This window comes from Stegostoma tigrinum, chromosome 6, assembly GCF_030684315.1.
Source record: "Stegostoma tigrinum isolate sSteTig4 chromosome 6, sSteTig4.hap1, whole genome shotgun sequence".
Taxonomy (NCBI): domain Eukaryota; kingdom Metazoa; phylum Chordata; class Chondrichthyes; order Orectolobiformes; family Stegostomatidae; genus Stegostoma; species Stegostoma tigrinum.
Window position 1 is genome coordinate 112,245,014 of NC_081359.1, and position 21,506 is coordinate 112,266,519.

Below are 21,506 nucleotides of genomic sequence, written 5' to 3' on the forward strand. Positions count from 1 at the left end.
GGTTTATTCCATACTCCTCGAGAGTCGTTGTTTAGCTCAGTTGGCTGGGTGGCCGTTTTGCAATGCAGAGTGAAACCAACAGCATGGGTTCAATTCCTGCACCATCCGAGGTTACCATGAATGATTCTCGATCTCAACCTTTCCCCTTGCCCTGAGGTATGGTAACCGTTAGTTTAAACCACCACCAGTCATCTCTCTCTCATAAGAGAGTAGCCCTATGGCAGTAGGGCACTGGTAACATATTTCAGACTCCAAGTAACTTTACATGGTTTTGTGATTGGACGGATTCGCTCCTCCACTAGCTGTGCCATTAATTGCTTAGGTGCAAAGCTCTGGAGTTACCTCTGTAAACCTTCTCTGCTCTACATTGCACTCCGTTATATCTGCCTTCCTGTCCAAGCTTAAGTCCATCTGATCAGCTTCACATCCTTTTTGTCCCTGAAGAAGGGTCCACACCCAAAATGTCAGCTTTCCTGCTCCTCTGATGCTGCTTGGCCTGCTGTGTTCGTCCAGCTCTACACCTTGTTATCTCTATTGTCTATGCCCTTGTGCCTACTTTTGTTTTATGAAGCTCCTTGGGAGGTGTGGCGCTCCCTCACCGCTGACCCATGGGCGACGTGGCACTCCCTCAGCACTGACCCTTGGGCGGCGCAGTGCTCCCTCAGCACTGACCCTCCTACAGTCATTACGTGGAGGTGCTGGTGTTGGACTGGGGTGGATAAGGTCAGAAATCACACAACACTAGGTTGGAGTCCAACAGGTTTACGTGAAAACACAAGCTTTCGAAGCTTCTGTTCAGAAGGAATGAGGCTCCGAAAGCTTGTGTTTTCAAATAAACCTGTTAGACTTTAAGCTGGTGTGATGTGATTTCTGACTTTGTCCAACAGTGCGGTGCTCCCTCACTGCTCTACTAGAAGCGGTTGTCAACTATTTTCTGATAAGCCTTATTTGTGAACAGCTTCTGGCTGCATGTATAGTGTCACTGATGGTTTTATTTCTGCCCTTTGCCTGTCTTGGAATATGATGACTGGAAAAACCAGCAGGTGGATTTGGATGGCAGAGTTGATTTGGAAATTTGGTTTGGAAGTTATTCTGAGTATATCAGTTCTGTTCTTTAGAACACAGAACAATACAGCGCAGAACAGGCCCTTCGGCCCTCGATGTTGCGCCGACCTGTGAACTAATCTAAGCCCCTCCCCCTACACTATCCCATCATCATCCATAAGCTTATCCAAGGACTGTTTAAATGCCCCTAATGTGGCTGAGTTTTGCGCTGGATCATCTGGATTCTTAAAAGTAGCTCCACTCCTGTCCTGAGTTTCGAAGCTACAGCCTAAATCATAGACTTCTTAACATGGCAGTTGTGTTGATAGCCTTACAAGCCCTGGGTGTGTGTTCGCTGTTGGCAAGGACAAAATATCCATCTGTTTCTGTCACTGACTGTGTGTCATTTATCTTGGCCCTGTCTTCCTGCCAGGCTTCCCCATTGTTGTGTAGTAGTTTCATTGAAAGAAAGTATTGCTTAACGTATCAAGTGTAAAGAACAGCCTTGGAGAGTTGAAAGAAATACCTTGGGTAATCTGATTACCAAAGGATAGAAGGGAAAGGTTGCTGGAGTAAACCAGCCAGCCTCTTCCCTTTTTCCACCAGAGTCACTCAAGATCGCAGATGAGTAATTAGTGCCGTAAGGTGATGGTATCTAACACTGTTAAACACAAACTGCCTTGCCCCCAGGAAAAGACAGTGTGATTGTGCGCACAGCACTTTACTGCAGATAGCAGTGAGTGTTTGGTACACAACACTTGCAGCTCTTTGACAGTGTGTGAGCTCCTGTTCAGTGAGTTTCAGTAAGCATACTGTACAAATAGAATCTGATCTGTCAGAATTGCTCTGGACAGTGTGTAATTCACGTGCCGTATTGTGAGAATGATATCTGGTGTGTGAGCACAACATGTAGCCCCTTCTTTCTCTCTCATATCTGCAATCATTGAAGCTTTTTGCATTGTGCCCATTTTTGCTTCTGAGCACCTCTAGATTTTTACTGCCTTGATAGGGGGGCTGTGTTAATGTGAGCTATTACTTCCGTTTGAACAATGAGGCCTTAAGGCCGATGGTGGAGGATAAATACCGCTGTGTGGTTTGCCGCCTCAGAGAAGGATGAATTCAGGATGGTAACTGTGGGGGGCACCCTTGCTCTTCTGTGTTTTATTTCCATATTTCAGAGTTTGATCCAAGGACATGACCGCGTTTGTTGTGTTCCCCTTAAACACACTTCTGTTCATTGCTGGATCACAGTTCTCTTTTGTTTTGCCATGACATAGTCTGAACTTCACATATTTAGTGACAGTTTGATTAACTGTGATTTACTGAGCTCTGTGCAGTAATTTGTTTTTCTGTGCAAGTAGGTGTTATGTGTCTACTCAGATATTTCTTAAAGCAGTTTCATAGCTGGGATTCTGAAGCCTGCTCACAAGTAGTCTCCTGTTTCTGGTGGTTCTAACTGTACAACTATCACTATAATTAATCACCATCATTTTCTTGCTCATTCTCAGCCTATTCATTATCCAATTTGCTAACTACTACTTGTAAAGCTTTGACTTCTGTTTTGACTTCCTTTGATGGAGCAGCCTGCTTCATCTCAGTCCCAATGTGAAATGAGAAAGGCTGTGAAAGGCTTCAAAAGAATTTTGAGTTTTGGTGTTCACCCTGAGCTCTGAAGTTAACATTCTGAGGTACAGTCTGCATAGATGCTGCATAATGGGAAGGTAATTATAGGACATTGGTCTGCACAGTGACGGTTTACATTGTCCTCCTGTGTCGCGGGTCTGCCTTTGATGCCAGTTCTGACTGATAGTGACAGCCCCTGTGTCCGCCTCTTCCAGCATCTCAGTTTAATTCACAAGTGTGGGCCAAAACCACAGAACTGGCTAAATCCTGGCAAATGGCTGAATGGAAATATAAGCTTGGTAGTGGTAAAAGTGATGCTAAAGCTATTGGGTTGCCCTCGCTACTTCATAATATCTCATAGAAAGATAATAACCAAGGTGATCCTCAGGTCTTATGTCCAGCCATCTTTAGCTGCTTAATCAATGACCTTCCCTCCATCATTGGGGGTTACTATTGACCAGAAACTCAACTGGACTCACCACATAAACACGGTAGCTACAAGAGCAGGTCACAGGCTGGAGATAATAGAAACTGCAGGTGTTGGACAATCTGAGATAACAAGACGTGGAGCTGGATGAACACAGCAGGTCACGCAGCATCTTAGGAGCAGGAAAACTGACGTTTCAGGCCTAGACCCGATGAAGGGTCTAAGCCCGAAACATCAGCTTTCCTGCTCCTCTGATGCTGCTTGACCTGCTGGGTTCATCCAGCTCTACACCTTGTTATCTAGGTCAAAGACTGGGACCTCTAAGGCACATTACTCCTCTCTGACTCCCCAGAATGTGTTCACCATTGACAAGGCACAAGTCAGGAGTGTGATGGAATACCCCCCACTTGCCTGGATGAGCGCAGCTCCAACAACACTCAAAGCTGAATGCGTTCTAGGACAAAGCCACCCATATCGACCACTTTTGAAATTCACCCCCTGTTCTGTAGCAGAAGTGTGTACTTTCTACAAGATGTACTGCAGAAACTCAACAAGACTTCTTTGACACTATCCTCCAAACCAACAAACTCTCCCCTATCTGGAGCAGATGGATGGGAACACCACCCCACTGTGCAAGTTCTGCTCCAACCACAAAACATCCTGACCCGGAACTATATTGCTCTTTCTTGATTGTAGCTGCGTTAAAATCCTGGAACTCTCTAACACCATTGTGGACACACCTACGCCAAATGGTTTTCAGGGGATCACAAAGGCGTCTCCACCACCAGATTCTCAACTGACCACTTTGGTGACTGAAGACCACATCTTGTGAAAGCACCTGCTCCTGGCCTGTATGTGACTCTCGTCTCATACAACCATGCTTTAACCTCTGAAATGGCCGTTGAATTGCATCAGAATCAGTACCAGCAGGCAAAGAAGGTGACCCACTACCACCAGCTTTCCAAGCAAGGCCCATATCCCACAGACTGATGTGGGAAAACAAATCTTTTCCCACAGTGAGTAGTTAGGGAATGTGATAAACCCCCCAAAAATGTGGTGGAGGCAGGTTCAATTGAGGCGTTCAAGAGAGTCATTGGATGGTTATTTGGATCAAAAAAGTGTATAGGAATATGGGGAAAAGGCACTAGATTGGCTCTAGGTAATAGAACTGGTGCAGAAATGATGGGCTGAATGGTCTGCCCCATAACAATTCTGTGATAGGTGTAGAAAGCTGCATCAGCTTTGTCCTGGCTCCAGTTTCAGCCTCTTTTCCCCCGACCTCCCTTTTCCTCCTCATTGGTTGGGTGGTGGATAATAAATGCCAGTCTTGTCGGTGATAGTTGCACCTTGACAACCAATGTATTTTTGTTTTAACATTTCTTAGTGGTAAGCATTCAAAATTGAATGGAAATGGTGTTTAAATTAAAGATATAATAATAGTGTTTCAGTCAGAATCTCCCTTCCTAGCTCCCCTCCTCGTCTCTGATTTTAATTGCCTTTCCGTTGATAGGTTGGCTGTGAATAACCTCACCCTAGCATGCTCCTTACTCAAAGTGAATGATCGCAGTCACCGGCAGAAGTTACAGCTGAAGGCTCTGGACACTGTACTCTTTGGACCACCCCTCCGTAAGTTCATGTGTCATCTCTCTTGTTTCCTTCCCTGTTGCTATACACCAGTTAAACTTTAAACCTATCACACCTCAGAACTGGGAGGGGATGAAGGGTGAGTGTAAACAAGGAGTGACATTGCTGCTCGTATGTAAGGTAACTGTGATATGATCATGGCTGGCCTTGGGCTTCAGCCTCCATTTTACTGCCTGCCCTCCATTTCTCGCTGATTCCCATGACACCAGAATCGTAGCTATCCCAGCATTAAGTGGGTTCAATGATGGGAGCGTTTTGAGTCTGAGTGAAGATATTTCTTGTCATCTCAGTCCTAAGCGAACAGCTCCTTTGTATTAAGACTGTGCTATCAGAATCTTATGAAAATATAAACCTACTTCCCTGAGCCTTCCCTCACAGGACAGCCCCGTCATCCCAGGGACCAATCTGGTCAAATTTCTTTTCGCCACCTCCTACACAAGTATATCCTTAATTGTGGAGACCAAAATCGCACACAGTAAGACCATAATACATAGGAGCATAAATAGGCCATTCAGCCCATCGTGTCTGCCCCACCATTCAGTGAGATCATAGTTGAGGTGATAATCCTCAACTGCGCTTTCCTACCTTTTCCTATCACTCTTCATTCCATTCCTGATTGAAAATTTCCTATTTCAGCCTTGAATATACTCACTAACCCAGCTTCTACTGCCCTTCTCAGTAAAAAGAAGATTCACAACCCTTTGAGTGAAGAAATTCCTCCTCATCTGTGTGCAGTTCCTTACTGTCCTTACTGTGAGATCGCATTTTCTGGCCCTGCAAACCCTCACAACAGGGAACATCCTTTCTGCATGTGCCTTGCCAAGACCTCTCAGAATCTTCTGTTTCAGTAAGGTCACCCCCCATTCTTCTGTGTTCCATCTCAACCTCTCCTCATAAGACAGTTCCTCTCTACCCAATATCAGCCGAGTGAACCTGCTCTGGACTGTCTCCAAAACCAATATATCTTTCCTTAGATAAAGGGCCAATTTTAGCTGTGGCCTGATAAGTGCCTTGTATAGTTTTAGCAAAACCTTCCTGACTTTTATACTCTATTGCCTTGTAATAAAGGACAGCAATCCATTTGCCTTCCTAATGCCCACTGAACTTGCATAGAAACTAGGAGCAGGAGTAGACTATTCTGCCTTTTATCGCTGCTTCCTCCATTCATTATGATCATGGCTGATCATCCAACTCATTAGCCAACTCTTGTTTTTTGCCTCCTTTGGTCCTTTTAGCCCCATGTGCTATATCTAACTCATTCATGAATTCAAACAGTGTTTTGGCCTTGACTACTTTCTGTGGTAGCAAATTCCACAGGTTCACCATTCTGTAGGTGAAGAAGTTTTTCCTTAATTCCGGTTTATCCTATAGCTTTCAACTGTTATCCCTGGTTCTGGACTCCCTGGTCATCTGGAACATCCTTCTTGCATTGAATCCCTACAGTGCAGAGCAGGCCGTTTGCCCAGTGAGTCCATGTTAACCCTCCAAGAGCATCCCACCTACACCCTGTCCGTGTAACCTTGCATTCCCTATGGCTAATCCACTTAATCCAGGCATTCTTGGACACTAGGGGCATTGTAGCATGGCCAGGAATCCTGTTAGAATTTTATAGGTTACAAATGAGAACCCCCTCACTCTTCTGAATTCCAGTGAATGTAATCCTCACCGAATCAACCTCTCTTCATATGTCAGTCGTGCCATCCCAGGAATCAGTCTGGTAAACCTTTACTGCATTTCCTCTACAACAAGAACATCTTTCCTCAGATAAGGAGACTAAAAATGCATACAGTATTCCAGCTGTGGTCTCACCAAGGCCCTGTATAATTCCAGTAAGACATCTCCCCTCCTGCACTTGAATCTTCTCACTATGAGGGTCAATATGCCATTTGCCGCCTTCACCACCTGCTGCTTACCTTCAGCAACTGGTGCATGAGGACACCCAGATCTTATTGAACCTTGCCGTCTCAGTTTATGGCTGTTCAGTTTAATAATCTCCCTCCGGTATTTGCTCCCAAAGTGGATAACCTCATACTTGTCCATACTTTACTGCAATTGACGTGCATTTTCCCACTGACTCAACCTGTCCAAATCTCGCTGAAGCTCTCTGCATGCTTCTCATAGCTCACCCTCCCACCCAGCTTTGTGTCATCTGCAAATCGGGACATACAAACATAGTGGCTACAAGAGCAGGTCACTGGTTGGGGATTCTAATGCACATTACTCCCCTTCTGACTCTCCAAAATCAGTTTACCGTCAAATCATTAACATAAATTGTGAATAGTTGGGCATCCCAGTAATACCTGAGTAGTCACTGCCTGTCATTGAGAAAAAGACCAGTTTATTCCTACTCTTTGTTTCCTGTTTGCCAGTCTGTTTTCTGTTTACCTCAGCACATCGTCTCCCAACCCATGCCGTTTAATTGTACACATTAATCTCTATTGTGGGACCTTGCCAAAAGTCTTCTGAAAGTTCAAATAAACTAGATCTGATGGCTCACCCTCATTAACTACTAAAATTTGTAGAGTCCTGGTAGTTTTACCATGGGCTTCGCCAAAAAGCTGTTCAATTATAGCCAAACTTCTTCATTCCTATACATCGTCCCGTTGTAACAAAGGCTAGCTTGTTATTTGCTTGCCACATTGCTTTCTGTTTATGGGAGTTGTTTGTGTTCTTCGTGTGACCACATCAAAACCTTTAAAACATGTTCACTTTTGTATTCTTACAATCCAAGTGAATAACCTCTCATTTTGCAGTTTTAGAACAAAGGACAGTACAGCACAGGAACAGGCCTTTCGGCCCTCTGATCTGTACTGACACATTTTTCCCTTCCATACTAAAACTGTCTTCACTTACAGGATCCGTATCCATCTATTCCCTTCCTATTCATGTATTCACCCAGGAGCTTCCTGAATGCTGCTATTGTATCTGCTTCCACCATCTCCTCTGGTAGTGTGTTCCAGGCACTCACCACCCTTTGCCTGTAAAATCTGCTTCACACAAATCTTGTAAACGCCCCACCACCCCCACCCCCGGCCCTTGAACCTGTGTCCCCTAGTAGTTGACCCCTCCACCCTCGGAAAAAGCCTCACACTTTCCACTCTATCCATTGCGTTCACAATCTTATACACTTCTATCTGGTTGTTCCCTCAACCTCCTGCGATTCAGTAAAAACAAACCCAGTCTATCCAACCTTCATTTGTAGCTAAAATCCACCATACCAGGCAACGTCCTGGCAACAGAGATAATAAGGTGTAGAGCTGGATGAACATAGCAGGTCAAGCAGCATCAGAGGAACAGGAAGACTGACATTTCAGCCCTAAACCCTTTTTCAGAAATGCTGGTATACATTCTGGTAAACCTTTTCTGTACCCTCTCCAAAGCATCCACATCCTTCTGGTAATATGATGACCAGAACTGTAACGCAGTATTCCAAGTGCAGCCTAACTGAAGTTCTGTAAAGCTGTAACATAACTTCTCTATCCTTATACTCAGTGCCTCTTCCAATGGAGGCCAGCATGCCATGGCCCCTCCTTTATGACTTTATCTACTTGCATTGCTAAGTACTTCATCTGTCACCTTGTTGCCTGCCCAGTTAATCTACCTTTATCACTTTGAAGCCTTATATTAGGACTGAAATTTGTAATGTCAGCAAACTTAGATATCTTATTGTTGGTTTCTTTGTGAAATCATTAATATTGAATGTATACAGCTGGGGCACCAGAATTAACCCCTGCAACACTGTTTTGAAGTATCTCAGCGTGTTTACTGTGTGGAAGGTGCTATATAAATGTAAGTGGTTGCTGTAGGAAGGGCAGATGCTTGTTAAGTAGTTGCACTACTTAAATCCCAGGAAAGTAATGAATAGTGCAGGTGAGGTAGTGAGTCTTGAGTTCAAAATAGCGAGGATAGAGGGAGGTGTGAGAATAGATTGTATGGATTATTGGTAGTTTAGGTTTGAACAATAATCATTCAGGAGTGGTGAATACAGTAAGATCAGAGAGACAGAGAAGAGAGGGTTTGCAGCTGACAATGACCAGGCCATTGTGAGTGAGAGCCTAGCTGGCCTGTCTTCCCCTCCCCTCATGGAGGTAGTGTTCGAACATTTTCATAAATCCTTGAAGCAAGTTGGAAAGGTCTGATCAAAGGACAGACGTCACCTTCTACAAATAACAGCCCCATGGGCTAAAAATACAATGCCTAATCTCAGTGCTGCTTCGAAAATAGGAAGTGATAATCTGGGTTTCAGTTCAGCTGTTTAATGTTTCCATTGATGGGGGTATGCTATCCTGCAGAAGCTGGGCAGTGAGGAGGTGAGATGAAGTCACTTATACAGGTCTCCATCATTGCTTGCCCTCCAGAGCTATCAGTGTGAAAGCATCAGCTTCATTCCCTCACTGCAGAGCACAACATTAGCTCCATTGATGTTTCATTATAAGAAATTATTCAATAATGCTGAGATACGGACAGCCAAGTGAAGTGCTGTGATGCTGCAGAGCACAAAACTGATGGTATCATTTTAAGAAAAAACAGATCCCACCCCCACTCAACCACCCAGCTCAGCCAGGACTCTGAAGCCCCTGTCCATTGTCCTGTACCTAACTCTGTGCTGACTCAGTCCTGGGAGTGTTTGATGTGGGCCGTGTAGAGGAAGCATTACTCTGTATCTATCCCTGTGCTGGGAGTGTTTGATGTGGGCTGTGTAGAGGAACTTTATTTTCCTTGCAGCAAAGCTGTACCTAACTATGATTGATGCTGACAGTGGCTGTCTGAAACCACAGTGGTTCTGTCCCTGATCTTTCTCCTATGTCACTGCCTCCATTTCTTCACCCACTGTATCTTGATTTGAGCCTTGTTCTGGGTACCATATCATAGGAAGGCTTTTTAAGAGGATGGCGAAAAGCTGCACAAGACTGAATCCAGGGCCAAGGACCTTAGTTATGTAGATTGGTGAAGTTGTGAGTTTTTGAAAGAGATTTGAATGAGATTTTCAGAATCTTGCAATGTCTGGGCAGGGGAACTGAGCAGAAGCTGTTCTTATTTGGTGAACATATCCAAAGTGGGATTGATAAAAAAAGCAATGCAGACATGACCACAAGATGCTCATCAACTAAATGGATAAGGTCTGGAACGTACAGTCTGGGAGTGTGGGGGGATGCAGGTCCACTCGAGGGGTTAGGGTCTGGGATGTATTGTCTAGGAGTGTGGGCAGAGGCAGGTTCACTCGAAGGGTTAGGGTCTGGAATGTACTGTCTGAGAGTGTAGGGGGAGGGAGGCTCACTCGAGGGGTTAGGGTCTGGGATGTACAGCCTGAGATTGTGGTGAGGGGGGAGCAGGTTTGAACCAAATACAGGACAGAGTGGATTATTATTGAAAGAGGGAGAGTGTGCAGTGTTCCTGGAGATGATAGGGGTGATTAAGTCATCGTGATCGCTTGGAGAGCTGATGCAGGCACAAGATTCCTGTATCCTAACCACTGTGATAGCTTTGCCTTTTGTCTTAATTTTCAGTGACTCGGCACAACCACCTCAAGGATTTCATGTTGGTGGTTTCCATAGTGATTGGTGTGGGTGGCTGCTGGTTTGCTTACATCCAGAACCGTTATTCCAAGGAGCACATGAAGAAGATGATGAAAGATCTGGAGGGGCTGCAGAAAGCAGAACAGAGTCTGCACGACCTGCAGGAAAGGTGAGGACATGTGGAAACCACCCTTCGAAGCCAGTGGGCAGAATCCCTGATGAGGTTTCCACTGCAAGCCTGGCTTCATTTCAGAATGCCAGACGCTTGGACACCCTCTTCTTGAGTGCTAAGCCTGTGGAGACAGGGGCCTTGCAGTCAATGGAGGTGACTGTTCTGGGCACAGCCGCTTGGGCACGTTTGCATTGCAGCTTTTTATACCCAGTATTTGGCCATATCATTCCTATTATCCATTCTTAGGATTTCCTACCCCTAATTTACTGCGAAGATGGTTGGAGAGTCTTCTTCAACTGCTGGAACTGGGTTTGATGCAGAGTTACAGAGCCACTTGGGAGAATTGTTCTGGGATAGCCACACTGGCCCAGCGTAGGTAAGAGGGGAAGATCTCCTTTTGCTAAGGAGACAGCTGTGAATGTGAGCTCAGGATGAGCTGCTTCAGTTTTTACTACAGTCTGACAGTTTCACCCTGAGAGCTGATTGTTTTCAATGCTGTGAAGTTGTCTGGTAACCAGTTTGTTCTGTGAACATATCTCACATGTTCCTGCACAGCTGTTGTGTAATTCTGCCGGGGGAGAGAGACAAGGGTGATACTATGGAGCAATGGGATGTGAAGGTTACCATACTGGACTTACTGTTAGTTCAAATCCCACCACAGCACATTTGTATATACTTGATAATTTGTCAACTGGTAGAAGAAAAGAAACATTTAGACAGGTGCATGGATGGGATAGGTAAGGAGGGATATGGAGCAAACGCAGGCAAAAATGGGACTAATTTAACTGTGAAAACTGGGCAAACAGCATCGACAAGTTGTGCCAAAGGGCTGTAGGCCCCTGGACAGGAAAAATGTTATCCTGTTGGACTGGAAGCTTAAAGTTGTTACTTACACCCATTTTATGATTGTTCTGCAGGGAAGGGAATGTGACAGTCTTACTCCAGTCCCACACTATTGTGGTTGAAAGGTCACAGTGGCTGAGAATGGGGAGTCCATGCTGATTCACTAGTGTCAAAGCTCCCCACTCCTGCTCCCATCAAGAACAAATGAAGAAACGTTTTCATCCCACCAGGCTGAATAGCATGCTCCTGATTCTGGTTTCTGTGTTTCTACACTTCATTTGATAGATTAGGCTGATGGGGCTGAGTGACCGGATATTCTTCTTGAAGTCCCTGACCATTCATTAACGTTGCCAACTTTCTGGAGACGAGGCTATGAGCTGCTGAAGTGCCGTGGGTCAGAGAATCACAATCTGATTCACTAAAGTCCTTATAGGGCAGGGAAACTGTCTTCCTTACCCATACTGGATGTATGTGACTCCAGGCCCACACCAGCCTGCTTGACTTTTACCTGTCCTCTGAGGTGGCCCATATTATCTAGGGTTCTGTGAAAAGCTAGACCATCACCTGCACAAGGCCCATAGAAACAGATAATAACTACTGGCTATACCAGCAGTGCTCACATACTGAGAATGAACCATTTAGAAAAAGACTTCTGGAATGAAGCAACTTCCACCTGTTGAATCAGATAGTTACCTGCAAAGTCATGCTGTAAATTGAAGGCAAAATACTAACTTCACAGACAAAACACTCTGCGCTTTTTTAAATTCCCTCTTGCATGTTACCCAGCTCAAAGTTAAATCAGAACATAAATCCAGCAGACTCATGTTCCCCTCATGCCAAGTTTTCCCTGATCCATTTTTGCTGCACACAGATGGGTGCTGGTGGATGGTTTGGTTTTGAAATTTTGATCTCTTCGACCTGCAGGCTGCAGAAGGCCCAGGAGGAGCATCGATCGGTCGAGGTAGAGAAAGTCAATCTCGAGCAGAAGCTTCGGGATGAGATCAATGCGGCAAAACAGGAAGCACAGCGCTTACGGGGACTGCGGGAAGGCACGGAGAATGATTTGAGTCGGCAAAAATACGCGGAGGAGGAGTTGGAACAGGTGGGATTTGTATGTTTCACTTGGGTCCGATGTAACGCGAGGTGTTGGAGCGGCGTGTGATCTCAGTCAATGGACTGGACAGCAGTGGATCAAATGCTGGAAGCTTACTGGGCGGGGCCAGGCCAGTACCGGGGTATGTTGTGGGTCAGATTGGAACCAGTGATGGGGACTGTCGAGACATTGGGTATAGTTCACATTAGACTTTGGACTCAGCCCCTTTATGGTGTTGTATCTGTGGATATCCGCCTTGCATTTATGTATCCTTCAGTCTCAGCCGCTACATGGGAACTATGGTGAGGGGCCGTAGAATTGGTGTGAAATTTTTTTGGGACTTAGATGAGGAGAAATGTCTTCACCCAGAGAGTGGTGAGCCTTTGGAACTCTCTGCCACTGAAAGCGATTGAGGTCAGTGGGGGAAAGCAGAGACAGGGGACTGAGTTCAATGATTGGCTGTGATCATAGTGAATGGCAGAGCAGATTTGAAGGGCTGAATAGCCTACTTCTGTTCGTACTTTCTGTATAAGGAGGTGACAGTTTTGTGTCTTGTCGATACACCGACTGTATAGGACTGTATGTACTGTGACTTCCTTGCTGTGCCTGGGGTAATGAGAATGTGATAATGTAAAATGAAACCCTCTGTCTCTGTCTCTGTCACTGTCAGGTACGAATGGCCCTGAAGAAAGCAGAAAAGGAATTGGAATCACGTGGGAGCTGGTCCCCGCCTGAAACACTTCAGAAATGGCTGCAGCTGACTCATGAGGTGGAAGTGCAGTATTATAATATCAAGAAGCAGAGTGCAGAGAGGCAGCTGAACATTGCTAAAGAGGGGGTAAGTGCTGTTTGTGAAAATTCAATACCAGCTGGGAGGAGCGGAGTCAGGTTTAATCCAGGCACTTTGAGGGTGGTGTGGTAGCCCTGTGGTTAGCACTGATGCCTCATAGTGCCAGGGACCCAGGTTTGATGTGGAGTTTGCACGTTCTCCCTGTGTCTGCGCGGCTTTCCTCTGGGTGCTCCAGTTTCTTCCCATGGTTCAAAGATGTGCAGGTTAGGATGGAATGGCCATACTAAATTGCCTGTCCAGGGATGTGCATGCTAGGTGGGCTAGCCATGGGAAATGCAGGGATGGGGAGGGGGAATGGGAAGCTCTTTGGAGGTTTGGTGTAGGCTCTCAACTTTTATTCTGCGTTAGTGACCTCCACAGGGCCACCACTCTCTGGAGGAATAAATTTTCCCTCCTTTCAGCCATAAATGGTTTACCCTGTATCCTTAGACTATGACCTCCAGTTCTGGACTCTCCCATTATCGGGGACATCCATCCTTCATCTCGCCTGTCTCGTCCAGTTAGACTTTTATAAATTTCTGTGTGATTTCCCCTCAGTCTTCTCAGCTTCAGTGAATATGATCCTAACTGAATCAACCTCTCCGCCGTACGTCAGACCTGCCATCCCAGGAATCAATCAGTTAAACATTTGCTGCATTTCCTCTGTATCGTTCCTCAGACAAGGCGACCAAAACTGCACATGATATCCCAGATGTGGTCTCACTAATTGCCTGTATAAATGCAGTAAGACGTCCCTGCTCCTGTACTTGAATACTCAGGAAGGCCACCATGGCATTTGGTTTCTTCACCACCTGCTGCACCTGCAATGCTTACCTTCAGCAACTGGTGCACAAGGACACCTGGGTCTCATTGCACCTTCCCCTCTTCTCAATTTATAGCCATTCAGATAGATTTTGATTTGGTTTATTGTAGTCACAAAGTACTGTATAAAGTGTGCAGTGAAAAGCTTTGTTTGTGAGTTGTACAGGTAGATCATAGTGAGCAAGGATGTGCAGATCATAGGGTGTTTAACAGAGTAAGGCATACAGGTTACACTGCACAGGAGGTGCACAAAGCAAGATGAATATTAACAAATCAACATTATTTGAAGTTAGAGAATCCATTCATCAGTCTATTAACGGCCAGGAAGAAGCGGTTCCTGAACCTGCTGGTGCGTGTGTTCAGGTTTCTGTATCTTCTGCCTGACGGAAGAGGCTGTAGGCGATGATTACTGGGGTAGGATGGGTCTTTGATATTGGCTGCCTTTCAGCAGCTGCGAGCCGAGTAAATAGAGCCCATGGATGGAAGGTTGGCTTCTGTGATGTAGTTTCTTACAGTCCTGGGCCAAGCAATTGCTGTACCAGGCCATTATGCACCCGGACAGTATGCTTTCATTGGTGCATCGGTAGGCGTTGGTGAGGTCCTTATGGACGTGCCAAATTTCCTAAACCGCCTGACTGTCACATCTGTGTAGGAAGTCCAGGACACGTTGTCCGTTGTTATCACTCCTCGGAGCTTGATGCTCTCAAATCTCTCAACCTCTGCTCCATCGATGTAGATGAGGTCAGTGATGAGTTCTTTTGTTTTGCCGACAGCATGAGAGAGAGATTGTATTCATTGCACTTCATCACCAAACCCTCTGTCTGCTTTTTGTATTCTGACTCATCGTTGTTTGATAGCCATCTTAATCTGCCTTCCTGTTTTTGCTGCCAAAATGAATGATCTCATAGTTATCCACATTATACTGCATCTACCTTGTACTTGCCCACTCACTCAAATCTCATCAAAGCATTTCTGCATCCTCCTCACAGCTCAAACACCTTTTGTGTCATCTACAAATTGGGTGATGTCACATTTAGTTCCCTCATCTAAATCATTAATGTCGATTTTTAATGGTTGGGGTACTAACAGATCCCTGAGGTACCCCTACCTCACTATTCACTTCCTGCCATTCCAGAAAAGACCCATTTTATTCCTTTCTGGTTTCTTTCTGCCATCCAGTCTTTCACCAATTTCAATACACAACCGTCTCCTCAAGGGCCGCCCAGGATGGGCAATAAATGCCAGCTGGTCAGCGACACTTTTGTCCCATAACTGAATTATAAAAAACATGCCACGTGCTTTAACTTTCAAACTACCTTGTTATGTGGGATTTGTCGAATGCCTTCTGGAAGTCCAAATGAACCTCATTCTTTGGCCCCTCCGGATCACCATTATTCGTTACGATGCTGAGAATTCCCATATATTTGTTGAGCATGATTTCTCCTTTGTAAATCCACACTATGTCCACTTCTGCCGCTGGTTTCCAAGTGCTGTATTATTAAACCTTTGAGAATGGACTCTATCCATTTTTCTGCACAGTTTTCCCCATTGTCAATTGACTGGTCTATAATTCTCAGTTTTCTCTCTGCTTCCCTTTTTGAAATAGTGGGGTTACATTAGCGACGCTCCAATCTGTGGGAACTATTCCAGACTATGTAGAATCGCGGAAGATGACCAACAATACATTCACTATTTCTTGGTCCACTTCATTAAATACTCTGGGATGTATTTTATCAGGCCTCAAATCGTTACTGGCGTTCAATCCTGTCAATTTTCCCAACACTGTTTCCTACTAATGCAGATTTTCTTCAGTTCCTAACTCTCACTGAACCCTATGTTTCCCAGCATTTCTGGCACGTTATTTGTGTCTTCCTTTCCTGTTTAGTTGGTCAGCCGTTTCTTTGTTCCTCATTATAAATTCCCCTATTTCTGACTGTAAGAGACCTATATTTTGGACCATAAGTACAGAAGCAGAATTAGGCCATTTGACTATTAAATCTGCTCAATCATTTGACCATGGCTGACATGTTTCTCTACCCCATTCTCTTGCCGTCTCCCGATAACCCTTGATACCCTGAATAATAAAGAACCTATCTTACTCTGTCCTAAATGCACTCATTAACTTGGCCTCCACAGCCCTCAGTGGCAATGACTTCCACAGTTTCACTACCCTCTGGCTAAAGAAATCCCTCCTCATTCTCAGTTATGAAAGGTCATCCCTTCACCCTGAGGTTAGCTGTTAGGTTCAAGTCTCTCCTACTTGAGGAAACATCTTCTCCACGTCTGCTCTATCCAGGTCTCTTGTTATTCTGTAAATTTCAATCAGAACAAATACAGACCCAGAGTCCTCAACTGCTCCTCACGTGATAGGCCTATCATCCTCGAAATTATTATTAATGCCAGCATGTCTGTCTTTAGATACAGGACCCAAAAGTCCTCGCAGTATTCCAAATACGGTCTGACCAGAGCATTATACAGTTTCAACTGTACATCTCTGCGCTTGTGTTCTAGTCCTTTGACATGAATGCTAACATTGCATTTGCATTTGGCTTCACTGATCTTTTTCTCTTCATGCACTTATAGGAGCATTACAGTCAATGTTTGTTTCTGCTCTGTTTTCTGTTTTCCTTTCTTAATTGATTCTTTGTCCTCCTCTGCTGAAGTCTAAGCTGCTGCCACTTAGCAGGTCTGTTGTTTTTCTAGCCAATTTGAATGCCTCTTCCTTGGATCTAATCCCTTGTGAGCCATGGCTTGGCAACCTTTTTCTGTTTTACTTGTATGCCAGACAGAAATGAACAACTGTCATAGTTCACCCAAATGCTTTTTGCTATTGCCTTCTCACCGTCATTGTTATAGATACATGCAGCGTGGAAACAGACCCTTTGGTCCATCTTGTCCACAAAAACCAGATATCCTAAATTAATCCAGTCCCATTTGCCAGCATTTGGCCCATATCCCTCTAAACTCTTCCTATTCATGTACCCATCCAGATGCTGTTTAAATGTTGTAACTGTACCAGCCTCCTCCACTTCCTCTGGCAGCTCGTTCCATACACGCACCACCCTCTGTGTGAAAAAGTTATCCCTTAGGTCCCTTTTTTTTAAACTCTTTCCCCTCTCTCCTTAAACCTATATTCTGTAGTTTTAGACACCCCTACCCTGAGAAAAAGACTTTGGTTATTCACTCTATACATGCCCCACGTGGTTTTATAAACTTCAGCCTCTGATGCTCCAGAGAAAGTAGCTGCAGCCTGTTTAGCCTCTGCCTGTAGTTCAAACCCTCCAACTCCAGCTGTATCCTTGTAAATCTCTTCTGAACCCTGACAAGTTTGACAACCATCTTTCTTTTGGCAGGTAGACCAGAATTAAACACAATATTTTAAAAGTGATCTCACCAGTGTCCTCATGTGGAAGTACTGGTGTTGGATTGGGGTAGTTTCTGTCCATTGTCATCTCTTTAAGGAGCTTCACCCCCCATCATAGCCAACAGGTGCCTTACACCATCATAGTTTCCTCTATTTAGATTCAGGACCATAATCTCACTGTCACCTACCTCACTCTCCATTTCAGTGAGGAATTCTGTCTTATTCTGGCCATTCATTCCCAAGGGGCCTTGTACAGTCAAATTAATCCTTTCTCATTGCACAGTCCTCAGTCTAGCATGGCCTGTCATCAATGTGATGGTCCTCAAAACTATCCCATACACACCCCAGGAATTCCTCCTCTGTAGTACTGTTACTAATTCAAAATAAAAACCGAAAGAACTGCGGATGCTCTAAATCAGGAACAAAAACATAAGTTGCTGGAAATGCGCAGCAGGTCTGGCAGCATCTGTGAAGAAAAAATCAGAGTTAACATTTTGAGTCTAGTTCTGAGGCAGGGTCACCAGACCCAAAACATTAAGGCTGACTTTTCCTTCACAGATGCTGCCAGACTGCTGAGCTTTTCCAGCAACTTCTGTTTTTGATACTCATTCAATTTGCCTAAAATATGCTATTCCCAACATCACCACAGCAGTTTGTGGGTCAATTTGCAACCCATACTGTCTTTGCCCCTTGGTTTCTCTCAGGTCTACCCATAAAGATTCCACTTGTCAGAACGAATAACTTTCCTCGCGATGGGAAGGGTCTGTGATAACAGGGATTTGAACATGCGACTAGATCTTGGCTGTGACAAAGTGGAACCAATCTTGTTTTAGCTTTATGGAAGCTTCTTTAATTCAACAGTGCAGCGATTTTAAAATCCAGCTGAAGTTGCAATCCAAGTCACAGGACGTTAGTCTAAAATGTTTAAATTAAATGCTGAGGAAGGGCCTGAACATGGCCCAAGCAACATTCAAAATAAACAGTGATCTTATTTGTTGACTTGACTTTACAGTGCTTTCAAATTGGTTAAAACTGTGTCTTAGGGAGGATCTAGTGCCATTAAGAACAAGAAATAAATACTGGCCTATCCAGCAATACCCATATCCCATGAATGGTTTTTATTTTAATCTGAAGATTAGAGAAAAAAGGTTGCATTTGTTAAATATTAACTACAAAAGAATGGCCTAGCTTTTGGGATGAAGCTTTTATTTTTTTATTTGGCTTAGTTTAGTGCCTATTGCAAAAGCGTGTTATTGTTTTGCATGCATTTCCTTGTCTTGAACTGTTGCAGTCGTGTCGTTTATGATCACCCACAAGCTGTTAGGGAGAGAGCTCCTGGGTTCTGACCCAGTGACGCTGAAAGAACGGCGATGTATTCCCAGGTCAGGATGGTGAGTGGCTTGGAGGGGAACTTGCAGGGATGGTATTCCAATATATCTGCTGCCCTTGTCATTTGTGGAAGTGGTTGTCGTTTGGAAGATGCTGTTATCATCTCTCCCCCCCCCCCCCCCCCCCCCCCCCGTCCCACCTAACTCCTTTTCAATCTCGCTGCAACCAAATCCCCCACAGCTGTACTGCCGGTTCTGTTTGCGTCTGCCTTTTGATTGCTCAGCATCAAGCCTGACCAATGATGATCTGATCTCCCGTCCTCCTGTTTCCCCTCATACAGGCCAGTGAAATTAGATCCTGAGTGCCCCCAGCCCCTTGTACCAGGCACAGACCTTCCCCATCCTGCAAGTTAACAGCTGAGCTTCTCAAGCTGCTCTTCTCTGAGTGTGGTTATGGTCCAAGAGTTACCCTCGCTTCTTTGCCTTTCCCACCCTCAACCCCCTTCTCTCTCCCCACAGGCAGAAAAAATAAAGAAGAAGAGAAACACATTGTTTGGAACCTTTCATGTGGCACACAGCTCCTCACTGGATGATGTTGATCATAAAATACTATCCGCAAAGTGAGTATGGAGCAATGGAGAGAATGGAGGTGGAGGGCAATCATGTTGGTGGTAACAGTATTCCAAGAGTATTACTCATTTAATTGGACAGTTTTGTGAAGTAATCACTAGTCACAATCTGGACAGTAAGGTGACCTACAGAGTGACCGCAAATCAGCAAGAATGCTGAGAGAGTGACCTAACACCATGATTCAAATCTGACTCTGTCTCTAGAGTATTACTGATGTAAGCATGATGGCTGGCACCACGCAAGGGGAGCCTGTAGCAACTCTGGCCAGATTAGTGGTTAATGACTTGCTTTTCAGCTTAATGCCCAGTTCTGTTCATCACTGATGGACCTTGGCCACTCTAAGCCAGGATTTCACAGCATCAGATGTGAGACGTTTCTATTATTCAGCAGCATGCTGTTGTGTTTCTGAGGTGATCCTTTTATTATCCATGTTGGATGTTGGCTGGGGAAGCTGTGGTAACATGTCAGTACTGGAAGTAGATTTCTTTTCCCTGGAGTAGAATGAAACCAAGGGTATGACTGCACATGCAGACGTGTCTCTGGGATATGCAGCCCAGGAGAGGCACGTTCACGGAGTGAGGAGTAAGGTGTGGATCTTCAACAATGTCACTCTTTCTGAGAGTTTCAGTTTGGGAGAGTTGATGTATCTGGAGATCTCTGGGATATATGGATATACCTGCTGGTGATTGTCAGCTTGAAGACTCTGTATGCTTGTGTATATGTGGGCAGTTTGGGGAGGGTGGTGTTACTGTTCTCATTTGCCCAGTGTCACTGGGAGTATGTGGATGTGTATTAGCTATGCACCAAGCTGCTGTCTCTCATTTTAGGCAATCTCTGAGTGAGGTTACAGCAGCCTTACGTGAGCGGCTCCATCGATGGCAGCAGATCGAGATGCTCTGCAAATTTCAAATTGTCAATAATCCTGGGATCAGTGCCCTGCACTCAGTGCTGAACGTGGATCCAAGCTGGCTTGGACAGGCAAGGTCCACTCCCACACACTTCATCCTCACTGATGACCTAGATGATATGGAGGAGGAATTGGTAACTCCAGTCACTCTCCAATGTAAGTAGCAACAACTTATTTACTGCAACAGTCTTCAGCAAATGACCATTTGGTCCATCCCACCATCTCCCTCACCAACACCATATATATCCTTCTACCCCACCATTTCCCTCAGTCACTGAATGCCACTGTCTCATGGTTTTGGTCGGTCTCTTCGTTAGCTCCAGAAACACGTTGATTTGACTCAGTCAGGTTCTTTTTGACTGCTTCGATGTCTGTTCACAATTTACTCTGTAAAGGTAGTAACTGGACAAAGGTTGACTTGATGGTTTGTGATGGGCTTCAATTTGGCACAGGATCATTATAGAGGAAAATTCTATTCTAGGTTTCCCTTTATTGGTAGCTTCCTCCTTCCATCCCTGCCGCAACCCCCCCAATTCCAGCATTTTTGGCAGGAGTCTTTGTTCTCTTTCCCTGAGCCTTGTTCACCTCACCCTCCGAGAGGCCAGCCACTCCATCCAAACTTCAGGTATCTTGTCCAGTCTGTCCCCATCCCATGCTGGCTGTCTGTTTTCTAGACTTTTCCTGTAAAGCACGAGTAAAGCTGCTGGATAAATACATGTTTTTGTCTTTATAGATGGACCGTGTGAGGTTCTAATCTCTTCCACCAACAGCAGTGTTTTGAGTGAAGAGTGAGCTGGAGTTGATGAAATTATGTTTCCACTCCTTAGCCTTGTGTGGACCATTTGGCCCATCCTGTCTGTGCTGATCCCCTGCTAGAACACACCAAAAATTGATCATGTGAACATGAATTCTCCTTTGTTACCCACTTCTCCTTTCTCACCCACTTCTCCTTTCTCCGCGTGGCTCGTGTTTGAAATCTTCCTCTACTGCTCCCTTAAAAGTGCAATGGCCCTTGCCTGAGCCAATACGTATAAACAAGGAATAAGCAGAGACCACTCGGCCCTTCAGCCCTGCTCTGCCGTTCAGTAGGGCCATGACTGTTCTAATTTTAACTTCAACTCAACATTCTTGCATCCCATGATAAACTTCTATCTTCTTGATAATCAAGAATCTATCTACTTCTTCCTTAAATATTTAAAGATTCTCACCCACTGCCTTGTCAGGAAGGGAATTCCAAAGACAGTCAACTCTGCGAGAGAAAAAT

The 21,506-nt window shown here is 44.9% G+C and overlaps 1 protein-coding gene across 7 annotated transcripts in view; it reads left to right on the forward strand.

The window, feature by feature from the left end:
• Nucleotides 1-21,506, forward strand: part of stim1b (stromal interaction molecule 1b) — a 130,003-nt gene that overhangs the window by 81,415 nt on the left and 27,082 nt on the right. For all 7 annotated transcript variants that reach the window (XM_048532464.2, XM_048532466.2, XM_048532467.2 and 4 more), the window contains exons 5-10: nt 4,605-4,720; nt 10,246-10,423; nt 12,194-12,371; nt 13,033-13,200; nt 19,225-19,325; nt 20,163-20,398. In XM_048532464.2, coding sequence (XP_048388421.1) covers nt 4,605-4,720; nt 10,246-10,423; nt 12,194-12,371; nt 13,033-13,200; nt 19,225-19,325; nt 20,163-20,398 — 977 coding nt within the window. The remainder of the gene's footprint in view (nt 1-4,604; nt 4,721-10,245; nt 10,424-12,193; nt 12,372-13,032; nt 13,201-19,224; nt 19,326-20,162; nt 20,399-21,506) is intronic.